The sequence below is a fragment of the Rousettus aegyptiacus genome, unplaced genomic scaffold (genome assembly GCF_014176215.1).
Source record: "Rousettus aegyptiacus isolate mRouAeg1 unplaced genomic scaffold, mRouAeg1.p scaffold_m13_p_13, whole genome shotgun sequence".
Taxonomy (NCBI): domain Eukaryota; kingdom Metazoa; phylum Chordata; class Mammalia; order Chiroptera; family Pteropodidae; genus Rousettus; species Rousettus aegyptiacus.
Window position 1 is genome coordinate 72,356,428 of NW_023416288.1, and position 24,681 is coordinate 72,381,108.

Here is a 24,681-nt window from a genome sequence, read left to right on the forward strand (position 1 = left end):
AAGTCCCCCAAAATAGATTTCCTCTTATATATCTCTGGTACTAGGAACATAATTAATAGTTACCTATTACTCACTTGTGAAGTACAAGCTTTTACTTCATTTATTAAATTCGAGCTCAATACAAAATTAACAAAATTAAATAAGGGCTGTCATAGTCAATGGGATTCTCTGTCTTGCTTTTTGGCATGTGTGTGTGTGTGTACATGCACACATATGTGTGTGTATGTGTGTTTGATGACAGTGTATATATGTTTTTATTTACTATCACCCAGAATATATTTAGAAAATTTCTTTCTGGCTGAATATATTTCTGTTTATGTACTTGCAGGTAATCTAAACACACTTATTAAGTGGGTGCCCATGTTTGCCTGCTTTATTTGTTTGGCTAGACAAATTAATGGCGATAAACAGTCTTGTTATTGAGATAATTGCTTGTGAGATGCTTGCCATCACTTTTTAGTTTTGAGTTTCAAAAGAGTAGTACCCAGAAGGTGTTTCATCTCCTCCCAGGTTCAATGCCCTCAGTTTAGATAAGTGGTCTCCAGGTAGATGATGACACATGGGTCACAGACCTGCTTTCTGGAGAGAAATGACTTTCCCCTTGGGACTGGCTTTAGCAAAGAGCAAACGCTCATTAAATGTTTGTGGATTGAATGCTGCAGTATCAGCTGAAGGCTTTTACCATTATCATATGCTTTTTTTAAATTTTAATAAAATAACGTTTTTAAAGAAGCTAAAATATATACAAGCCTACATAAATATAAATGTATAGCAATACTTAAGGTGCTGTGATACAAGTAGTGTATATAATATATACAGCCTTATACATAGAGTCATAGAGCTGGTGAGTCCTTCAAAGTTGTTTTAGTATGACTATCCATTTCTTTCTAAAATTTTCTTATACAATATACTCTTCTTGCTATCTGAAATCCATATAAGAATTAGGTTAAAAGACTACAGTGTAGGACACTGAAATGTAAATTGAGGAAATGAACTCATGTATCTATGAGCATAAATTGAAAACAACTGTATGAAAATAAAAATGACTCCACATGGGCACATTGAGAGTCTACCTAGTTAGCATTGCTTGGCTGGCATACATTACTTCTCAGCTCTTCTACCTACCAGGAGATTTTAAATGCAAATTCAAATAAGACTATAAAACATTTTGTTAGTCTTAGTTTTAACTAAATAAATTTTTTCAAAAAATTATAGAGTTGAAGTATCTCAAGACTGATTTAAAATCTGGGATTAAAAAAAAAAACATCAGATATCAGGTACCATAAATTGTCTTCTGTTGTTTCAAGTGTCATTGTCAGAGAATGAGATTTGACTTTTTCCTATGGCATTAGGCTTTCTCGTGGCTCTCCAACAGTTCTCTCAAAAGGCAGGATTCCTGCATCTTTTCTAGTCTAAAAACAGGAATAGAATGAGGGAAAAATAAAAACCACAGATACATATATACGTATATATATACATATACATGTGTGTATATATATGTGCATATATATGTGTATATATGTAGTATTTGTAATTGTGGTTCCCCAATGATTATTTTCTGCAACTAAAATCACATTTTGTATTTATTTACAATGTTTTGGAAAATAGGAAGACTGTAAGTAAATTGTTTTAAGTAAAATAAAACAGATTTCTTCACATAGATAAACTCTAGGTTTTAAACTGACTCTCATTAGATTTAGCTTCCAGTAGTGGCATGTTAGAGTGATAATGTCTAGACATAATTCAGAGTTCTGGAGGTGTGATTTACTTATTGTTCTCCATAACAAAATCTTTCTACATCTGAGTGGTCTTACATCTTTGATGGCTCAGTGAACCAAATCATAATCTACAGCTGCTCCAACCTACTGAGTGAAGACTAACATTTTGATTGTGGTTTATCTGCTGCTCCTGTGAATTCCCAAAGCTTTCTGTAGCCACCATTGTTACTCATACACTATACTTTAAAGGCTCATTTATTCAATCATTTATTGAATACATATGAATGCATATTTTAAAAAGTGCTATGTGCCATTTTCTCGGTTATGTATAGAAAGTATGGCAGTACAGCAGGCAGCAAGATAGACACGGACCTTGCTCTTGGAGATCTCATGATTTTCTTCCCTGTCTAGACTGTGAATAGACTGCAAGCTTTTGAAGGTAGACACTACTGTTGTCTCCTTTCTACCACCAGTGTATCAGTCTGTGCACACACACTTGGCACTCAAAACATGTTTCTTGCATACATGCATAAATGAACAATGGCAACCTATAATTTCATTTACTTCATCCTGCCAAACACTGAGATCTTCAGTAAAACAAATCCATAGTTAGTGGTGGATATTGGCTGCATATGGTTACCTGACATTTTATACTTATTTGTTTCTCTTTTTTTTATATCAGTCCACGATTGGAAAAGACAGAGATTACTCTGGGGAGTAGTTTAGTCACATTCCATCGATTCTTACTCTGTTCTGCAAAACTTTTTATATTCTTATGCTTAGTTTACAGGTGTTATCTAGATAGGGTCCAAGACAGTCTTCACGTTTGCCCTCTAAACCTTTGGAATTCCCTATAAATAACCAATAGTTTAGAAAAAATTAGAATTGATTCCATTTTATATTTTATTATATTTCTGTATACAGTGGTCTAAAAGAGAAATGGTACTCTTACTTGGAGAAAGAAAAAGTATTCATGTGAGTTTCTTTTCATGACTAATTTTGTGATTGTTTCCCAACTTCTTGTCTTCCTTTATTTGATCTTTTGCATTCGAGTTTTCCTTTCCTTTGCTCCCTGTGCAGGACCATCTCCTTCCAATGCCTGGTTTAATAAGCATGTTTCTCTTTCAGTTAGTTTTTAAAACCACTGCTTTTTGTGGTATTTTTAAATTGGTTTATACATTGTTGAGCCAATATGCATAGTGTTAAGAAAGGCAGGGTCTGTATTCTAGCTCCACCTCTTACTAGAGCGATAACAGGTACCTAACCTCTCTAAGACTCAGTGACTTCATTCATATGGTACAATGGAAATATTAATAACACCTACCTCCTAAGATTGTAACAAGGACAAAATGAAATATTGTGTGTGAATTGGTTAGCATAGTGCCTATACCTGTTGCATATTATTATTATCATTGTTTTCTGCTATAGGTGATATCGATGCTGTCCAACTACATTGAAAACTGTTAGGGCCCTGGGATCACATTTACGACTTCTCTTGTGCTCCCGGTGTGACACAAAATGCAATAAGTACTCTGATGGCTTTTAGAGCCAGTGGATGAAAAGTGAGAAATAAATTAGAAAATAAATATTATAAAAATTAATTCAACATACTTTTCCAAGAATAAGAGATATTTTTCATTTGTAGATACACACTGTTCTGAATGTAGTGTTCAAGTTACATTGTGTGAAAGATCATTCAGATTTGTAAATCTGAAAATGTTATTTAAAATGTATATTTTGTAAATGTACACAGATAAAGAAGAATTAACTTAAAACTGAAAGATAACCTAAATAGCTACCTTAAAAAAATTACCCTGGCATTTTAATGAAATGTTCTTTTACAACTTTAAAGCTCATAGCAATATAATTAGTAATATGTGTAATCTTTATTACCAATCTTAATCTTTTTTACATGCCTGAAAAATTATTTTATGGTAGTACAATTAAAATAATGCTAAAAATGTCAGCATAACAGAATTAAACTAAAGTAACTACTCTAATATTATACCCCAATCAGCTAATTTAAATGCAAAATACTTTATAAAGGCTATTTATCTGGGCTAATGCATGTTAAGGGATTTAAGGAGTAGTTTGTGTAACTGATATAAAAGAAAAAATAAGCGCTGTACAGCAATCTTTGCTGTTGTATAACATGAGGGAAATATTAAATAGGTTTATACATAGGCCACTTGAGGAAAATGTATTAGGAGCCACATCACAGCCTAGTAAATATAAAGGAGACTCGCAGGCGATGCTACTTTTAGAGGCTTTTAAAAGAAAAGCTTGAAATGCTTAAAATTGTCCTCATACAAATAATGGTATGTCGTTAACTATGATAGCTAGACTGAAGATGCCCAGAATTTTAAGTCTATGTTTGAAAAAAGGGTTTCAAAATGCTGGACAGTTGCTTAGCATGCACATGACGCTGGTTAGATTTTTCTCTGAATGCTTTTTTTTCTGTCACTTCATAGCGACTCTATCAAAGTATTGTTATTATAAAGTGAGAATATGGAACTGTTGAAATTGAAATAAGCTCAGTGTAGAAACTTTGGAAAATAGAGAAAAGTGAAAAAAATTACGTAGATTTTCACCACCCCTAAAGTATCACACTTACTATTTTATATATACGTTTCTAGTTTCTGCTCCTTCCTGAATAATTTTTTAAATTAATTAATAATTAAATTTATATGATAATGTTTGTTAATAAAATAATGTATGTTTCAAGCATACAATTTGATAATACATCTGTATATAGCATTGTGTGTTCCCCATCAAAAGTTAAATCTCTTTTCATCGCCATATATTTGACCCCCTTTACTCTTATTTACCTCCCCTCACCTTTTCCCTCTGTTAACCACTGAACTGTTGTCTGTGTCTATGAGTTTTGTTTGTCTTTCAGTTTTATAAATGATAGCTGTGATAATATCCCATAGAACATTTAGATTTGTAATATAAGAAAACCTAAGAAATATATTAATAAAAATCACTAATAATAGTGAGTCAGCTATATTTTCTTTGCGTTATTTCAGCCTTTCTTTTTAGACCTTCAAAAATTATTGTTGCTTATTTATTTATTCCAAATTTTGTTTCAATTGCATGTAATTTTGAAGGATATTCTTAAAAACACAGGATTTAAAATAGTTTAGTAAAGTTTAAATTACCTCTTAAAACTATTATTTATTAATATCTTATGTAAATTATGATAGAAGTATAGGCCATATATTTTGAGAGAAATGATATTTGAGTTTGTTTATTGTCATAATTTAATTATTGAAAATAGAACTTCGATTTACCAGATAATGCTACGTATTGCAATTGTTTGGCTTCTATTTTGTAGGTCCCCACACACCTGGAAAGTTCTTCAGGGACTCAGCTACAGAAAGTCCAAAGACAGCAAGTAAAACCCTTCATGACCCTTGATCACCAGATCATCAACCAGACTCTTAAACGGTCCTACCCTCCAACACCAGGGAGTGCACTTCTGGTACAGTATGCATACCCATCTCCTCAGAATGATGCTGGTCCCACTGGAAATCCACTCGCCAAGTTGCTAACTCTTGGGAAAGAAGATGACAATGTGGAATGGCATGTATGTCTGTCTAATGGCTACTCTTAAAATTATATAATCATTTTTTGAAAAAAAATGAAAGAAATTGAAGTTGACATTTTATACTAAATATTCCCAGTACAAATTCATTTAACAAAAGGGAATCTTAATTTATTAATTTGTAATAATTAGTTATAAACATATTATTATGCATAATAAAATATAACAATTCATTTTAATACTCATTTAAGTTATGTATCAATGTGAGTTAAAATAACCTCTAAACGTAATTATGTTGAGATTTAGATTTAATTGTAAAGGTCTTCTGATAACTTTAGTTAAAATATTTATCAATAGTTATATTATCTTCAATACCAATTAAGATAAAACAGGCAGAAGCTGTTTAAATAATAGTAAATATGTGCTCTAGAAACATTCATTAAAATAAGACTAATAATCTTGCACTTAATATTTTATGAAATTACATCTGGATTTTTTACTATTGATTATTCATCTCTATTTTCAAAACATACTTGTCTACTGTTTACTAAATAAGAGGAATTTAGAGGTGATGAGAATATAGAATTAGTGGGAGTATTTAGCTTCATGGAGTTATTTATTATGACTTGCTTACCAATGAACCTTCAAAAAAATGTTGAAGAATGAATAGAACTGAGAAACAGCTAGAACTGGGAACAAGACTTACTTTAATATCTCACTGTAGAAAAACTAATTAATGATTGAACTTTCCATTATTTCTTTTTTATTTTTATCCATTTGATTTGCTAGATGAAGCCACTGTCCTATGATCTCCCAGGTTTAATCTCCCATCTACATTCCTGGTGGATAATATTGATTTCAGGTCACTGCTTTTTAGCTATTAAGTCTGTAGCCTCCAGGTACAAAAGAGTAATGTTCAGTATCCCATCATTTGAATTCCAAATGTTAAAGAAAGATTTTTTGTGTGCGTATAAATTTTATGTTAATCTGAAAAAAGGGAAAGACTAAGTACCTGGTAGACTGTTTAATGAAATATAAAACAACCACAAAACAACTCATTGAAATCCAAAACCAATTATAAATCTCTACATGTATATTTACTAAAACTTTTCAGCAGTGGGTATATAAAGAATTTCAAAAAATGTAGAACTAGGTTGTCTATTCACTCTATGAAGATTATAAAATTATATGTAGGATGGAAATCATCTGTACAGTAAATATTAGAACTCACCCAATACAATTTATTTTACAACCCCCTTCTTCCAAAGTTCATTTCCTTGTGTGGAAGATTGATTTTTAAAGAAAAAAACAAATCCAAAAGCATATGCATATGCCAGTCAGTTCTAGGCAAAACCCAGAAAATGATCTTATTATGTATCTTAAGATAATTAACAAATATCAATCTTCTCAATTTTTCTTAGTAAATATTTTTATTTCTTAGGCACATAGTTTACCTTTTTTAAAAAAATTAATAAGTCTGCATATTATAAAGGACATTTGTGTGATCTTACTGGTCTTTTAGGTGGTATTAGCAAAATGGAGTTGTACGGCTTGGAAGGCTTGGACGCTCCAAGACTGTTCTAAAGGCGATGTGCATATTGACTACAGACAAAATTTTTCTATTTATTTATTATTTATTTTTATTAACTTTATTGAGGTGACGTTGGTTAATAAAATTATATGTTTCAAATGCGCGATTCAATAATACATCATATGTATATTGTATTGCGTATTCACTACCCAAAGTCAAATTTCCACCATATAGTTGATTCACTTTACCCTTATCTACCTCCCTCCTCCCTACTTTCCCTCTGGTAACCACTAAACTGTTGTCTCTGTCTATGAGAGTTTGTTTTGTTTGTCTTGTTTATTTGTTGCTTTCTGTTTTACATCCTACAAATAAGTAAAACCATGTTTCTCAACATTTTCTGTCTGATTTATTTAGCTTAACATGATAATCTCAAGATCCATCCATTTTGTCACAAATGATATAGTATTTCAACTTTTCTTATGGCCAAATAATATTTCATTCTATGTATGTACCACATCTTCTTTATCCAATCTTCTATCGAAGGGCACTTCTATTGTTTCTCTGTCTTGGCCATCATGAATAGTGCTGTAATAAACATCAGGATGCATATATCTTTACAAATAAACATCTTCAAGTTTTTGGGTAGATACCTAGAAGAGGATTGCTCAGTCATATGGTACTCTATTAATTTTTTGAGGAACCTCCACACTATTTCCTATAGTGGCTATACCAATTTACATTCCCACCAGCAGTGTATGAGGGTTCCTTTTCCCCCACAACCTCTCCAACATTTGTTATTATTTGTCTTGTTGATGAGAGCCATTTTAACAGGTGTGAGGTGGGATCTGTGGTTTTGATTTGAATTTCCTTAATAGCTAGTGAATGAAGTTGAGCACCTTTTCATATATCTATATGTCTTCTTTGGGAAAATGTCTGTTCAGTTTTTAAATTGAATTGTTTTTGTCATCATTGAGTTATATGAGTTTCTATATATTTTGGATATTTGCTCCTTACTGGAGGCATTGTTTGCAAATATATTCTCACATTTAATTGGTTGTCTCTTTGTTTTGTTGATAGTTGATGGTCTCTTTTGCTATAAATAGGCTTTTTAATTTGATATAGTCCCATTCATTTATTTTTTCTTTTACTTCCTTTGCCTTTGAGGTCAAATTCATAAAACCCTCTCTAAATGTAAGGTCCATGAACTTAGTACCCATGTTATATTCAGGTCTTATATTTAGGTCTTTAATCCATTTTGAGGGGTTTTTTTTTTTTTTTTTTGATGTATGGTAACAGATAGCAGTCTAGTTTCGTTCTTTTGCATGTGGCTTTTCAATTTTTGCAGCACCATTTTATTACCGTTATACTTTAAAATGTGTATATAGAAGTCTCTTTCATCATTGATGTCCTTTTAATTATAATTTAAATCAATCTGTTATAGTTTTAATCAATGCGTGTTCTCTTTGAATTTGACTTATCATGCACATATTTTCACATGTTGCCTTTATTCATAGTTTTATCTATAATAGCTAAGATACATCCTACATTTTTGTAATTTTCTAATATTCTTTGGTCCTAAGTCCTTTCCATGTCACAAAGCAGAACGTGTACAGTCTGTAGAGTCATACAACATGAGGTTACAGTCAGCACTTACTAGATGTGTGGTCTCAATTCTTAATCTCTTTTAACATTTCTACACCTTGAAGAATTGTTTTGATGCTTACATTTTTAAAGTTCCTAATACAAGGAGGACAGTATGGGGGCTCAAGAAATGGTAGATCTTGCTACCCTTTGGTGTTTCTCTTAAGCTTGTCCTCCTGTGACATCAGGGAACATTTCATAATTCAAAGAAGACCCCAGAAATCATAGCTACCACAAAATAAGTCTGTGAGACTGTCCTTAGATTTAGGATTTTAGTGTTAGAACTATGAGTAGCTTAGCGATGAAAAGTCTCAGAAAATAAAATATAAAATCAAAATAAGAATTTTATAGCATTTTATCTTTCCAGGATAAAATCCAAATTTGTATTCATCATATGCAGGACCCTTTCACACTTAACCCTCACCTCTTGACCCAAACTTATTATTAAGTATCCCATGGCACTCTATGTTTTAGCTCAATTGGTTTCAGTCATATGATTCTAATGTTGGCTACTTATTCATTTTCTACCATTTGTATGGATAATTACAACTCATTTTTCAAAATTAATTTCAGGTTTCTTCTCTAAGGTGCTCTCCTTGGTATTTCTCTGCATGGTTTTGGTGCCTATTCTCTGAGTTTTCATTTTAAAACCTATATCATGTAGATAAATATTGCACTTATCATAGCATTTCACAGCACATGCTACATTTTAATTATTCTCTGTCGTTTTTTTTTTTTTATCTTCTGCACCTTCTAGCTCCAAATTGTAGGGAAGAGAAAAAAAAAGTAGGCAAATAATTATAATATTATTTAGAAAGGGCAATGGTAAGTATAGATAGGAGCACAGAAGTACTGTTCTTATCAAAAATTTATCAATAATAAGACAGAAGAAAATGGCTAGTGGGGCATTTAACCAGGTGAGATAGCATGAGCAAAGAGTAAAGATAGCAAAGAGCACGAGGTGAGCAGATAATGAGAGGCAGAAGGTGGTAAAAGGTGACATCAGAGAAGTAGGCAATAGACGAATCAGAGAAATACTGACCTCTTGGGGGCTGGAGTGCTATAATCAGTTAGATTTTAATAATGCTCTGTCAGCTATGCAAAGGAAGAAGCCTGGAGATGAGAAGTTATTTCTACAGTCCAGTGAGAGATGATGAAGCATTCTATTGAAACATGCTAGGGCTGTGAGACCACCATGTAGAGATGCTAGTGACAGTTAGATATCCAAGTTTACCTTGAGAAGGAATAATCTAGACTGAAGAGATTTGAGAATTGTCAGCATCAGAGTGATAGTTGAAAACCTGAATGAGAAAGAGATCTCCTAGAGAGCATATTTCTAGTGAGGCAAGTGGTGAACCAAGGATGGGATTGAAGATATGACCAATATTTAAGGGTGGTCAGAGGAGAGAAGCCATAAAGAAAAAGTAAAAAAGATAACCAGTGCGGTGTCACTGAAGCCAAAAAAAAAGAGTTAATTTAAGGAAGAAAGGAATAATCTACACACTCAAATGTAACAGTTGAATCTAGGAAAATAAAAACTGATAAATACCTATTGAATTGGCAGTCAAGCAATCAAAGCAACAGGTCAAGATAGTAGAGTGGGTAAACATTGTGTTTACCTCCTCCCATGATCATATTAAAATTACAACTAAATCATAGGACAATCAACCTGGAGAACCAGCTGAAAAGCAGCTGAACAGATGTCCTATAACTAAGGATATAGAGAAGAAGCCATATGGAGACTAGTAGGATGGGAGGAGATGTGAAACAGGCTGGCCCCACATCCATGTATTGAGAATTGGGATGGATATCTTCACGTAGAGTATCTGCCAAGGAGCAAGGGGTCCCAGGCCATACCAGACTCCCCAGTCCAGAGCACCAGAGCCAGGAAAAGGATTGCCCACCACATCTGGCAGTGAACATCAGGGAATATTCTGTCCATCTGGGCTGCTGGAAACCCAGGTCTTCTCTTAAAGGGTTTACACACGAATTGTCCTACTCTCAGGCACTCACCCTGGGCTCCTACAGAGATACGGTGGCTTGGGATCCTAGGAGATACACAGGGAGAGACTGAGTTGTGTGGCTTCAGGGTGAGGGCCAGAGGGTCAACCACCATTGTCCTTGTGTTGAATCCTCCTACTATGTAGCCTACAGGTGGACACAATCTTTCCTGTGTTGAGCTCTCCCCTCAAACTACCAAATCTAAAGTTGACTTAGCCTGATGAACTCAGCTTGCTCAGCCTTGGTGACTCCTTGGGATCCTGCCCCACTCAAACTGCACCCTGCCAGAGGCATTTTCAGCAATGAACAGCCAGCCCTGGCCTATAGGGCAGTCTTTCTTGGATAACTCTCAGGGGTTCATGGGCCCCAGGCTTCTGGCAGCTGGTCTCAGTATGCTCTGAATCTTTTGCTGAGCGTCCTTAGGCTCAGCACTGGCACCAAATCTGAATCTGCATTAACCTGGTGAACGCCACTCATCCCTGCTAGTGATTCCCTGAAACCCCAGGGCACCAGACTTTCAATCTACCCAAGGCTCTTTCAATGGCTGAGCCTTATGGGCAACAGTCAGTAGCAGGCCTCAGGGAGCTCTGGGCCTTTTGTTGAGCTTCATTAGACCCATTATTGGCACACGATTGCATTTGACAAATGAGGTAATAGAATTTAAGATTTCAGAATTGGAATAATTTAAAGGATGACAAACCTAAGGCATGGCCTAAAGGATAGGTGAAGAGAAGGTTAAATTCAGATTTATGATTTTGAGAGGGGTGAGCTAAAATATGTCAACAATTATTGATTTATTTTTACATAGAATTTTGACTTGTAAGTATTCTTAAGTGTATATGCATTCATAATCACTGTTAATTTTTAAAAAAATTTACCTTGAGTTTTATGGCCTAATACTACAATTGTTACTGTGAGCTTTCTTTTGGTCATATTCATGGTACAAATTTCACTTTGTTTTCAGCTTTCTCTACTGTTTTATTTTGAAATGTGTTTCTTGTAGACAAACCATACAATAGCTTTTTAAAATCCAGTTTGAGAGATAGTTTCTTGATCAGTGTGTTAACCCATTTACATTCTTATAATTAGTTTACTATTAGAATTTAAGTTTTTTTCATGCTTTTTAAATTACTACGTTTTCTATTTTCTTATTTGCCATCTTTTTCTATCCACCATTGGAGAGAGTAAGTTCTTCTTTCTCTCTCTCTCCTTACTCCTAACCTTTTAAGATATATAGCTATAGACTATATATATGTATATAGTATATATATATATATATATATATATATCATTGTTTAGCAATATCTACGTCACACCTTTAAATAAAAGTTTACCTAAGTATGGTCTCATCTTCCTTTATTTTCACCTATCTTTCTGTATTAATATTTACAGAATTTATATATACATATATTCTTGTTATTTAGACCACGGAATTTTTAGTTACTCATTCTTCTTATATTTTGTATTGATTTCATAGTTACATTTTTCATCTGACTAGAGTACCTCTTGAAAGAATGTTTTTAAAAGCCTTTCGCCTTTAAACTAAATTTTTATGCCTAAGAATCCCCCCCCAACACACACACATATCTAGAGGATATTTTATTGGTTATAAATGTTTAGGTTCAAAGTTCTTTACCTTTACTAGTTCAAATATTATCCCATTGTCTTCTTGTATACAGTGTTGTTGAAAATCTTGAGTTTTGGTCTTTTGTAGACTTTTATCTTTAAATGTTAAATCTTTTTTTTTGAGTTTATTGGGGTAGGTAGCATTGGTTAATACAATTATGTATTTTTCAGGTGTACATTATAATTTGACATCTATATATTCTATTGTGTGATTACCATGTAAAGTCTAGTTTCCTTCAGCTACCATATATTGATCCCCTTTACCCACTTCACCCTTCCCCTACCTCCTATATTTGACCCCCTTTACCCTATCTACCTCTCCCCTTCTCCACCATCCCCCACTTTTGGTAACAATTAGTCCGTTGTCCATGTCCCTGAATCTCTGTTTGCTCTGTTCATTTGTTGCTTTTAGGTTTATATCCCACATATAAGTGATATTATGTGATTTTCAATTTTTTCAGTCTGGCTTATTTCGCTTAGCATGATTACCTCGAGGTCCATCCATGTTGTTGCAAATGGCAGTATTTCATCTCTTCTTCTGGCTGAGTAATATTCCATTATATATATATTTGCCACAGCTTCTTTATCCAATATCTATCATAGGACACGTTGGTTCCTTCCATGTCCTGGCCACTGTGAATAATGTTGCTATGAACATCGGTGTGCAAATATCTTTTCGAATATAGGTTTTCAAGCCTTTGGGGTAAATACCCAGAAGAGGGATTGCTGGATTCTATGGTAGATCAATTAGTTTTTTGAAACCTACATACTGTTTTCCATAGTGGCTGTACCAATTTGCAATTCCACCAGCAGTGTATGAGGTTTCTTTTTTCTCCACATCCTCTCCAACATTTGTTATTACTTGTCATATAGATTATAACAATTCTAACAGGTGTGAGATGGTGTCACATTGTGGTTTTGATTTGCATTTCTTGAGCATCTCTTCATATATGTATTGGCCATCTGTATGTCCTATAAGGAGAAGTGTCTGTTCAGGTCCACTGCTCATTTTTTTGATTGGATTGTTTGTTGTTGTCGTTGTTGTTGTTGTTGTTGTTGTTATTGAGTTGTATGAGTTTTTTTGTATATTTGAAATATTAGATCCTTATAGGAGGCATTGTTTGCAAGTATATTTTCCCATTCAGATGGTTATCTCTTTACTTTGTTGACAGTTTTCCTGAGCAGAAGCTTTTTAGTTTGATGTAGTCCCATTCATTTATTTTTGCTTTTACTTTCCTTGCCTTTGAGGTCAAATTAATAAAATCCTCTTTAAGTCCAAGGTCCTTGAATTTTGTTAGTATGTTTTCTTCTATGCATTTTATTGTTTCAGGTCTTATATTCAGGTCTTTAATACATTTCAAGTTAATTTTGTTGTGTGGTGATAGATAACAGTCTATTTTCATTCTTTTGCAAATGGCCTTCCGATTTTCCCAGCACCATCTATTGAAGAGGCTTTCTTTTCTCCACTATATGATTTTGGTTTTTTTGTTGAAAATTATTTGCCTATATAAATATGCGTTTACTTCTGGACTCTTGATTCTGTTCCACTGGTTCGTTTGTCTGTTTTGCTGCCAATACCATGCCGTTTTGATTAGTCAATTTATAGTATAATTTGAAGTCTGATAGAGCGATGCCTTCAGTCTCCTTCTTTTTCTCAGGATTTCTTTGGCAATTTGGAGTCTTTTGTGCTTCCATACAAATCTGTATTGCCTTGTTTTCAATATTTTGAAAGAGTTTGAGACGAATAGGCATTAAATCTTCCTTGCATATTTGGTAGAATTCACTGGTGAAACAATCTGGTCTTGGACTTTTACTTTTTGTAGATTTTTGATGATTGTTTCAATTTCTATGCTGCTGATTGGTCTATTTAGATTCTCTAGTTCTTGATTCAGTCTTGGAAGGTTGTATCTTTCTAAGTATTACTTCATTTCTTCTAGGTTATTAAATTTGGTGTTATATACTTTTTCATAGTATTCTTGTATGATTCTTTGTATTTCTGCGATGTCAGCTGCAATGTCCTCTTTTTCATCCCTGATTTTATTATTTGTGTCCTTTCTCTTTTTTCTTTAGGGAGTCTAGGCAGGGGTTTGTCAATTTTATTAACCTTCTCAAAGAACCAGCTCTTTGTAGCATTCTTTTTTTTTTATCTTTTTTTTGTTTTTAATTTCATTTATTTCTGCTCTAATTTTGCTGATTTCTTGCCTTCTGCTGACTTTATGCTTCATTTGTTCTTCCTTTTCTAGTTTTTAAAGATGAAGTGTTAGGTCGTTTATTTAGGCTTGTTCTTGTGTTTGGAGGTAGGCCTGTAGTGATACGAACTTTCTCTTATGATCTCTTTTGCCATGTCTCAAAAGTTTTGATATGTTATACTGTCGTTATCATTCATTTCTATGTATCTCTTGATCTCTTTTTTTATTTCTTCTCTGACCCAGAGATTCTTTAGAAAGTATTTTGTTTAATTTCCATGTATTTGTAGTTATTCCTGGTTTGTTTTAGCAGTTGATCTCTAGTTTCAAAACATTATGATCAGAGAGTATGGTTGGTACGATTTCAAACTTCTTATATTTGCTGAGGCTATCTCTGTGTCCCGGTATGTGGTCAATCCTTGAGAATGTTCCATGTGCACTAGAGAAAAATGTGTAAGCAGCTGTTTTGGGATAGAAGGCTCTGTAAATGTCAATTATGTATAATTGTTCTAATGTGTCATTTATGGATGTTACTTCCTTTTTGATTTTCTATTTGGATGATCTGTCCATATCTGACAGTGGGGTGTTTAGGTCCCGAACTACGATAGTGTTTTGGACTGTTTCTCTCTTTAGTTCTATTAGTTATTGCTTTACATATTTCGGGGCTCCCTGATTGGGAGCATAGATATTAAGGGTAATGTCTTCTTGGTGCATGATTCCCTTTATTATTATGAAGTGTCCCTCAGTATCTTTCTTTACCTTTTTTTATTTTGAATCTATTTCATTTACTATTAGTACCACTACTCCCTCTTTTCTCTGAATGCCATTTGCTCGAAATGTCATTTTCCACTCTTCCACTTTGAGTTTACATTTGCCTTTGGAGCTGAGATGTATCTCCTGGAGGCAGCATATGGTTGGGTTTTGTTTTTTGATCCAATCTGCCATTCTGTGCCTTTTTATTGGTGAGTTCAGTCTATTTATATTTAAGGTGATTATTGAAATATGAGGTCTTCTTATGGCCATTTTATCTTTTGCTTTCTGGTAGCTCAGTGTTTCCATTGCTTCCTTGTCATTGTGTTTCTGTTTCCTTATTTCAGTTGGCTTTTGTGTGTTTTGCCTTTGATTTTTCTTGTTTTATGTTATAGACTTCAGTTCTGACTCTATGGTGTGTAGTTACCATTATGAATATGTATATATACGGTTGTCCATTTTCTTCTGCATGTGTCTTTTCTCCATTTCCATTTGTGATTTTGGATCTTTGATTTTTCCCCTTTTCTGTCATTGTTATCTTAATTTGTTTCTATGTATGCTGAACATTCATTACTATCTTGCTATAGCAATTCTTTTCTTATTATTTAAGCTTATAATGCCCCATTCTTATAATGCCCTGTGCTTAGTAAGGGCTGCATTCCTCTGCTTCTATTTGCTTGATAGTCACTTTACTCCTAATTATGTATTTTTTTTTTTTTTGGTGCTGTTATCTTGTTTTAGGTGAGCTGACCCCTTTCAGAGTTTCCTGTAGTGCAGGCCTCATAGTGGAGCATTCCCTAAATTTTTGTATGTCTGAAAAGGTCTTAATTTCTCCTTCATATCTAAAGGAGAGCTTAGTTGGATACATTATTCTAGGCTGGTAGTCCCTTTCACTTAATAGTTTAAATATTTGATTCCTTTCCTTTCTGGCTTGTAAGGTCTGCGTTAAGAAGTCTAATGATAATTAATGGGTTTTCCTTTATACGTTACTGTTTTCTTCTCTTTGGCTGCCCTGAGAATTCTTTGTCATTGATTTTTGATAATTTTAATACAATGTATCTTGGCGAATACCTTTTTGGGTTGAGATAATTGGGTGTTCTGTTGACTTCTTGAATTCCAAGTTCCAGCTCACTCCTTAGATTTGGAAAATTCTCATCCACTTCATCTGAAAATGCTTTCTAATCCCTGCTTTTTTCCCTTGCCTTCCCTAACGCCCATTATTTTTGTTTCCTCTCCTGATGGTATCAGCTAGTTCTTGTATTTCTGTTTCATTATTTTTCATTCTTTGGCTTCTCTCTTCTTCTTTCTGATTTATTTCTAGATTTCTGTTTTGATATCACTGATCCTTTTCTCCATTTGGTTGACTCTATTTCCCAGGCTTGCTATTTCATTTATTAAGTCTTGCAGTGCGTTTTTTAATCTCCAAAAGTTCTATTTGGTTCTTTTTTAGGGTTTCAATCTCCTTCCTCTGTTTGTCTAGCTGTTTTTGCAATTTCTGAAATTGTCGATATGACTCATTTCAGAATTCACTGAGTTTTTTTCAGAAGTACCATCCTAAATTTTCTGTCACTTAAGTTGCATATTTCTATGCCTGCAAGCTTATTTTCTGGAGATTTTTCTCTTCCTTTCTGAGAAGCCTTCTCGCCTTGGTTGTTCATGGTGTTTAATGAACCATTTCCCTGCCTGGGCATTAATGGAAGTGTATTCTGTTGTTTTTCCAGAAAGAAGATTCATTATATAAGGGTCTCTCTTTAGTCCGCTGTAAAGAAGGTGCTTTTCTTTTGGTTTCCAGTAGGTGGTGTCTAAGCTTCTTGGATCCCTGCTTTACATAGAGCCTAAACTCTTTTATTTTCTTGTAGATTTTAATAACACTTGCTACTCTCAGTTTTAGTCCTTGACAGTGTTGGCAACAGTTTTGGCAGCATTTGTTCAGGTTCTCCTGGGGCTCCACGGTGATTGTCTCGGAGGGTATGGGGGGGATGGACCCTCTGGTTTGGGGGTTGGGGGCTGCAGCTCAGCCTCAGTTTTGCAGCCCAGGCTGGTAGAAATCAATTCTTGTTTTTCTGCGGTCCTGTCCCTCTTCTCTGCCTTCTGCGCTGATGACTGAGCCCTGCTACTGGCTGCGTAGAAAAGTCCCAGCACTTCCAGGCAGGCTGATCAGGGAAGTCACTGCACCTCTCCCCTCCCCCTTCTTCTGCAGGGAGCTCTAGAGGCTGAGAGAGGAGGCTTTAGTCTCCACAGCTTTTGCTCAGATTCTCCTGGGGTTCTACAGTGATTGGTCTCAGAGAGTATGGGGTAAGGGCCCTCAGGGTGGGGGGGGGATTGGAGGGCTGAAGCTCAGCCTTGGTTTTGCAACTTGGGCCAGTAAAAATCAACTAACGTTTCACTGCCATCTCGTCTACTTCTTTGCTTTCTGCCCTGATGACTGAGCCCTACTGCCAGCTGTGTAGAAAAGTCTTGGCACTTCCAGGCAGTCTGATCAGGGAAGTCACCACGCCTTCTCCCCTCCCCCTCCTTCTGCAAAGAGCTCTGGTGGCTGTGAGAGGCAGCTTCTTTATTTCTCCCAGTCCACTACCCAACACTCGGGGTTCTGACCTGTGGTAGCTCTTATGCGCAGATTCCAGGCTCAGATGTGCTGGTGTGCAGTTTGGGTATTTTTTGTTGAGTTTTAGATGTTCAGCTTACTGTTGTTTCAAGCGAAGAGATCTGAGGACGTTTCTCACTCCACCATGTTTTCCCAGTGGTGTAAAATGTTAAATCTTATAAATGTTTTTCTTTGTCTTTGAACCTTATGCTTTTTATACTTATTATCTCCATTTTAATTTTAGTCAAAACAATTTGTTCCTTCCTTGTATTTTATTATCTTAATTTATGACTTTGAGGATGCTTATTCTGCTGATTTGTGATTGTGTTTTTGTTGGTTAATTATGTTTCATCTGACAAAATATGTTGTGTTTGTTGTCTTTTTAAAAATAACAACTGGATTTCAAGATGGTTGATTATGAAGATTCTTGAAAGTTTGGAGCAAAATTTTGGATTGAATTTCAGATCTTTAAATCAATTTAGGATAGTGGAAGAACCGAAGTCATCAATAAGTTTGAGAGAAAGGTAGTCATGTAGGTGGATGACAGGAATAATTTATAGAAGTGCCAAAGGCAAAAGCAGAGCCTCCAAGGAGGATGAACTTTCACATGTAGGAAAGAAAAGTTTCCTTTTGGAATAGGAGAAACCTAAGCATGTTTATAGGCAAGAGGAAAGAATTAGAGATGCAAGAGACTGGGTCATTTAAAATGTAAACTGCAGGGGAAAAAAAGGGACAAATTACTTACAAACGATTTTTACTGAACTACTAGAAGTACCTCAAAGACAAAAAATACCATAAGTTGTGTTTAGCATCCTTCTTCCTTTAGGTCTTCTTCATATCTGTTCAAAACAAATTTGTTGTCCATTTAATGGTGAAAACTGAAGAAAAAATCATGAAATTAACATTTGAGTTTAATAACAGTTAATAATATGCTCAAAAACTTTCAGAGACAGGACTAACCAAAAGAAACAAAACATGCATAGTTATTATTCTAGATCCTTTAAAGATCTCTCAATGTGAATGGAATAATATTTGAAGCCCAGATAATGGCCTACATCTGCACTCGAATTTGGTACCCATATGGCTCTTTATATTTAATTCTAAATTATTTCCAACTCAATTCAATCTTTAAAAATGGAATGAAATTAAAAATTCAGTTTCTCAGTTTTACTAGCCACATTTTAAGGCTCAGTAGCCATATGTGGTTACTTGCTACTATATTGGACAGTGCAAATATAGTACATTCCCATTATTGTAGAAATTTTTGTAGGACACCATTGACCTAGATGGTTCTACATGTAAGCTCCTTGTCTACCTTTCAACTTTATCTGAAACCTGCTTGTCCTTGCCTAGTCTGCTTCATTACCATTGGCCCTCTCACTCTTTCTCAAACACTATGAGTTTGATACAACCTTAGGATATTTGTATTTTTTGCTTTCTTTCCAAGGACTACTCTCCTCATCTTTTTCATGCCTCTGTTCAAATATTAGTAAGTCCTTCTCTGACCATTTTCTAAAATAACACTCCATCTCATCCAGATCTATCCTGTTCCTACTTTAATTTATTCAAACCACTGTTTGTTATTAAGCTATTGTCTTTTTCCACAATAGTTTGAGCTCCATAAGGGCAGAGACTTTGTGTTGTTTGCTTCTATAGCTCCAGTACTTACAGTAGATCTTGTAATAAACATTGCTCAATAAATATTTGTTAAATTAATATATGAGTAGTGCTACAACTTTCTGGCATATGACCTTTGGGAAGTATCTTAGTAGAAGTCTCTGGAGATTTGATTCTTTAAAGTTCTTCAGACATTTTGTTTAGAAGATTGTATTAATGGAAATATGAAATATTTTTATATATCTCCCAGAGTTTACTCCTGGTTGTTTCTGCATATCATGGAAAATTTAGCCTATATTCAGTACAGTTATACTGAAAATGAGTACAATTATATAAATTCAGCATTCTCACTTTATTTGTGCTTATAATATATTTAAAATTTTTACTAAAGAGAACATGATGAGAGAGAGGAAAGCTAGAACAACTAAAGAGAAGAGAAGGGGGTGGTGGCAATCATTGTATTTAAAAAACAAGCTTTGTAAATCTCCTTCAGCTAATGTACAGAAGGGAAGGAAGGCTATTTTAGAAAAGAGTTGAGAAAGGGAGTAGAAATTAGGGTCACAAAGCCAGATTTCCAGAATTTCAGTCCTGCTTCTGTCATTTACCAGCTACATATTCTGGAATAAGTTATTGAATTTTCTTTTCTCTCAGTTTCCTCATCTGCAGAATGAAGATGATGATATTATAGACTTCACAGGGTTGCTATGAAGATTAAAAGAGTTGATGTACTTTATGTAGATACTGATTTCTAAAGCACTAGCTCTGGGTGATTTGCCCAGTTGTCACCTGCCAGTTGGTGGAAGCGAATGCAGGAAAAAGCAACACAGGTCAAGGAATATCAGGATTACTTCATTTTAAGTTCTAAAATACCCTGGGTTTTGATATACATAAAACTTTATTAAAGAAACTTTTAATGATTACTAAAACTTTTCTCTCTAAATTCAGGATGAAGCACAACTTTCATCATTATATACATTATTTTAAATGTGTGTTATTCTAAATATTTTGCTAGATGGAGGACGTTATTGAGGATGTAATCAATATGGAATCAAGTTTTAAAGAGGAAGGAACAGAATCTCCTCTGCTAATGCAAAGAACAGTAAGTGCTTCCAGACCTGAAGGGGTCAATCAGATTGAAATAAATAATAGCTTCTGAGTATAAAAATATTATTTGATTAGTAAATGATACTTTCTTCTGCACTGTTGAAACAGATACAATGTAACAGATGAATATTAGGAAATATTTATTGGTGCAGAAAAAAAGATTATATACTATTATTGAGAAAGATAGGTAATAGGGCTTGTATTATCATCTATCTATTTATGTATCTAATCTCTACAAATATCTATCTAATTATATACTTAATCTTCTGTAGCATTTTCTATGAGTGATTTAATCTTCTGATCTCCTATTTGTAGCACAGCATATAATCAGACACCCTCATAAGCTCATTACCAAATTTTGCTTATTTTACCATGACTGACAGCTGTAAGATTTAGAGGCTCTACACCTCGTAGAAAAAAGACAAAGATTATTATAACAACAAAAAAGTAAAACTTCACTTCTGAGTCAATAACTAAAAGTTAAAGAGGAACTTAAGAGAGGTAGAATAGGCCTCACTCTAAGGCACATAGTCAGATGTCAATGTTGAAATCAGCACTAATTCTAAAATAATAGACAATGGATAAATGATACCTTAACTCATATTTTATTGCTGTTGCCTTCCCATGGTTCATTTATTAATCACTAAAAATGTTATCTGTAAAGAGTGTATAAGTTCTTTCCACACATTTTGAAGGTTTATTGCTATTTTGTGTTTTTTGGTTTTAGACCTTTTAGAAAACAAGAAAAAATATGAAAGATTGTGATTCGATTGTTACTTTAAACATTTCATTTAAAGAGACTGAATTCTAACTGTATTTCATAGCGTGGATACTGTTTATCAGTAAATTGGTGGACTGGGCTACGTTAACGATGAATGTCTTAAATTCAAGGCTTTAAAAAAATTAGAAAAAACACTCTTTTAAAAAGTTAATTCTCAAATAGACTATCTAAAAGGAGAAGTATCTCTTTCTTTTCTATGGTGTATAGGAAGGACCTACACTTTGTAACGGGTCACTAATACTATTATCTATCTGACAAAGATCAAATGAGGTTTAATTCTTAGTTTTTTTTTTTTTTTTGACTAATTTCACAAAATAATGATGCTGGTTTTTTTTTTTTTTAGCAATATTCAACTCTATGTTTGAGAAAATCATATTAATTTTCTGCAATCTTCTCTTCCTTGTATGTGATATTTACTTTATTGAAACTGTATATTTAAACATGCTCTTTGTCAATTATCTTACTCATTTTAAAGTGACTGCATAGACTGGGTTACTCAGTACAAAATGGGTATTTACTTTTGATATACAGAATGCATTTTTAAAAAGATAGACACTACTGGCTTATCTGTATTTATATAAAGAAACGTCTGTTATTAACCAATCAGTTACACTGATAATTTTTAGCTTTCTATATAAAACCAAGTAGTTCGATTAACCAAATATTTATTCAATACTGATTATGTGCAAAGTATAGTACCTGCACCATAGGAAACAAAAAGTTGAGTGAGACACACTGACATGTCAAGAGACCACATGATAGTGGGGCAGTGAGGTGAGGTGCACCTGGGGGGCAGGAGTCTTGGTTTTAAAACCTTAGGTTCTGATCTAGACATTGTACAAATCACTTAACTTCTCTTTCCTTTCTTCTGTATTCTGAGAATAATTAAAAATATCTCCAAGGCTGTTTTTTATATTAAATCTTAGTAAACTGTGTGTGTGTGTGTGTGTGTGTGTGTGTGTGTGTGTGTGTGTATTTAAGTACTGGTCAGAGAGTTGCCCTTGAGTTCAAGTGAAGAAGCAAATATGCTAAACAGATTTTTTTTGGAAATGATTTATGCAGAGACAATGTTTTAAATATAGTTGTGAAGTTCGATTAAGATTTTAAGGATAGATATGAAGACAGAAAAGTAGCAAGTTAAGAGAACAACATAAGAAAAAACAAGAAGTTAGAAAAAATAAAAGGTATAGAAATAGCTAGTAGAACAGAGACAGAAAACCTTGAAGGATAAAAGTAAAGACCTGCTAGGTTCAGAGGAATGCTTTGAGTAAGTATATTAGCCAGATGACAGAACATCAATTATATGGGGCTTAAGCATAAAAGGAATTTGTTAGGTCATGTTGTCTAAAAATTCCTAAATAATATTGTATGTGAACATTGCTCCATAATTTTACCTTTGTTTTCTTCTGTGCTGGCTTCATTCTCAGCTGTTGAGCAGACACTAGCATAGCCTATTTCTAGCTATATACACAGTTCTTCCTTACTAACTCAGTTTTTTTTTTTCCATAGGAAGAGGAAATTTCTGATTAATGCAAGCTAGTTCTGGTGGGTCCACTACCTTCACCAGAGAATTTTTAAAGAATGAGATAATGCTGTAATTCTGGCATTTTGAGAGATTATTGGGATCTTCTAGGAAGTTCCCTTCAGTCCTTAAATAAAACCCAAAGAGGAGAAGTTGTTTCACTTCTCTTGATGTTGTAAGATAATGTGAGTTAGATAGCCATTTATTACCCAAAAGGTAAATAAATTGTGGAAAAGAAATGAAGAGAGAAGAAAAGTGACGAGAAATGTAAAGAAATGCTACTTATCCATCTCTGGAGAATTCATTACCTATAGATTTTACATTATCTAATTTTTTTTCCATTTTATAAGCTAATTGTGTCAGGATTTTCTGATTTTCATAACTAATTGCACCCTAACAGATACATTCAATTAAGCTTGGCAACCTAAGAGGAGAGCTTCTTTTTCACCTTACTTCCAGTTAAATCTCTGGAATAATTCTTATTGGAGTCACTTCTGTCATATGCACATACCTAATCCACTTTCTCTGGGTCTTGGGCCCACCCAAGAGCTATTAAGTGAACAGCCCCACACAACAAATTAGCTAGACTGAGTGAGAACCAGAACAGGAGTCCTTACCAAAATAAATATGAATGAATTCTAGTAAGGCTAAACCAACTTCTGCCCATTATGGTAAGCTTTAAAAGTATGAATTCTTATTAATAATTATTATTATCCTTAATTTTCACCTGCTATTTGACAGGTAGTTTTCTAAGTATTTTACATGTATTTTCTCTAGTTCTCATACAAATATGCAATGTCTTGGGAAGTTGAGTGTGCTTGCTCTTAGTCACTTTAGGGCTCCCTTGCTGTGTCTAAGCAGAAAACCTGAATGTTGTTTAGCTCAGATTTACCCCAGACCACCATATCAGTTTAACCAAGAGTCATGTTGTAGCTTTTGTTGGTGGGAAACATGGAAGTTGCTGACTTGAAGCTTGGATAACTTGTGATGGTTCTTCAAATTTATCTAGGTTGAATGAAGTAGTTCAAATTTTCACAGATTGATTAAGCCCAGGTATTTCTGACCCAGAATGAATTGAGTAGATTAGTGACTACACTCAGTAATTAACCAGAAGTTACTTCTCAATTTTATTTGATCAACAGAGTTAGCTACCTGTCAATTAATTCTTATTGAAACAACTATGTAAATGGATTGAAAAGAGCCAAAAAGCAAGCAATATTCAAGAAAATTAGTTATGCTTTTATCAACACCTTAACTTTTTAGTTTCTCAGTCTCTTTAGTGTAAGTGTTTTTATCTTACCTGTTTAGTCATCCCCTCATATGATAATTTCCTAAATTTTATTATAACCAACAATAAGATCTACACCTCATAACATTTTTATTTTACAGAAAATAAACTGGTCATTGGAGTCTTTTTTTTTTTTTTTTAGTGCAACTAATCTGATATTCTTATTTTACTAATTGTTCAAGCCTGTGGAGACTTCCAATTAGTTGACTTTGTCACTGTTTTCAACAGCTATTAATTCTTACTCACATTTTGAAAATTTCTTCCTTAATCTGTCTAGAATCTTCAGTCAAACACTGTAAACAATTCTCTTGCAAACACTCTTAACATGCTTTCAGTTTCCTTCATTTTACTCTTCTGGCAAAAAACCCAACACTAGTTAAACTTATTTCTCATTTTACTCCACATCTTCACCTGAACAGCTAAATGGATAAAATATCACCACATTTTTCATAGTACTCATCTTAAATATACCACCAAAATTTCACAGGGGCTTTTACCAGCACCAGACAATATTATAGCTATCCTGTGGTAAAAATTCCTGTTAAATGAGACAACTTTTTAATTTATTTTTATTTTTAATTATTTTTTGTTTTTGTTATTGTAACACTGGTTAATGAAATCCAGTTTCAGGTGTACAATTTAGCAGTAAGGTGCATACGTGTGTGCACACACACACACACACACACATACACACAAAATCTCCAATAGAGCTGTTGTCCCCACAATTCTAAAAGGGTCTTAAAACTAACCAGCGATTAAGCCAATAGTAAATTCTCAATTCTCAC

At 34.0% G+C, this 24,681-nt stretch overlaps 1 protein-coding gene across 8 annotated transcripts in view; it reads left to right on the forward strand.

The window, feature by feature from the left end:
* TFEC (transcription factor EC) overlaps nucleotides 1-24,681 on the forward strand; it is a 185,724-nt gene that overhangs the window by 122,085 nt on the left and 38,958 nt on the right. For 7 of the 8 annotated variants that reach the window (XM_016119316.2, XM_036231013.1, XM_036231015.1 and 4 more), the window contains 2 exons: nucleotides 5,056-5,307; nucleotides 20,214-20,300. In XM_016119316.2, the coding sequence (XP_015974802.2) occupies nucleotides 5,056-5,307; nucleotides 20,214-20,300 (339 nt within the window). The remainder of the gene's footprint in view (nucleotides 1-5,055; nucleotides 5,308-20,213; nucleotides 20,301-24,681) is intronic. The other variant, XM_036231017.1, reaches the window with a different exon arrangement.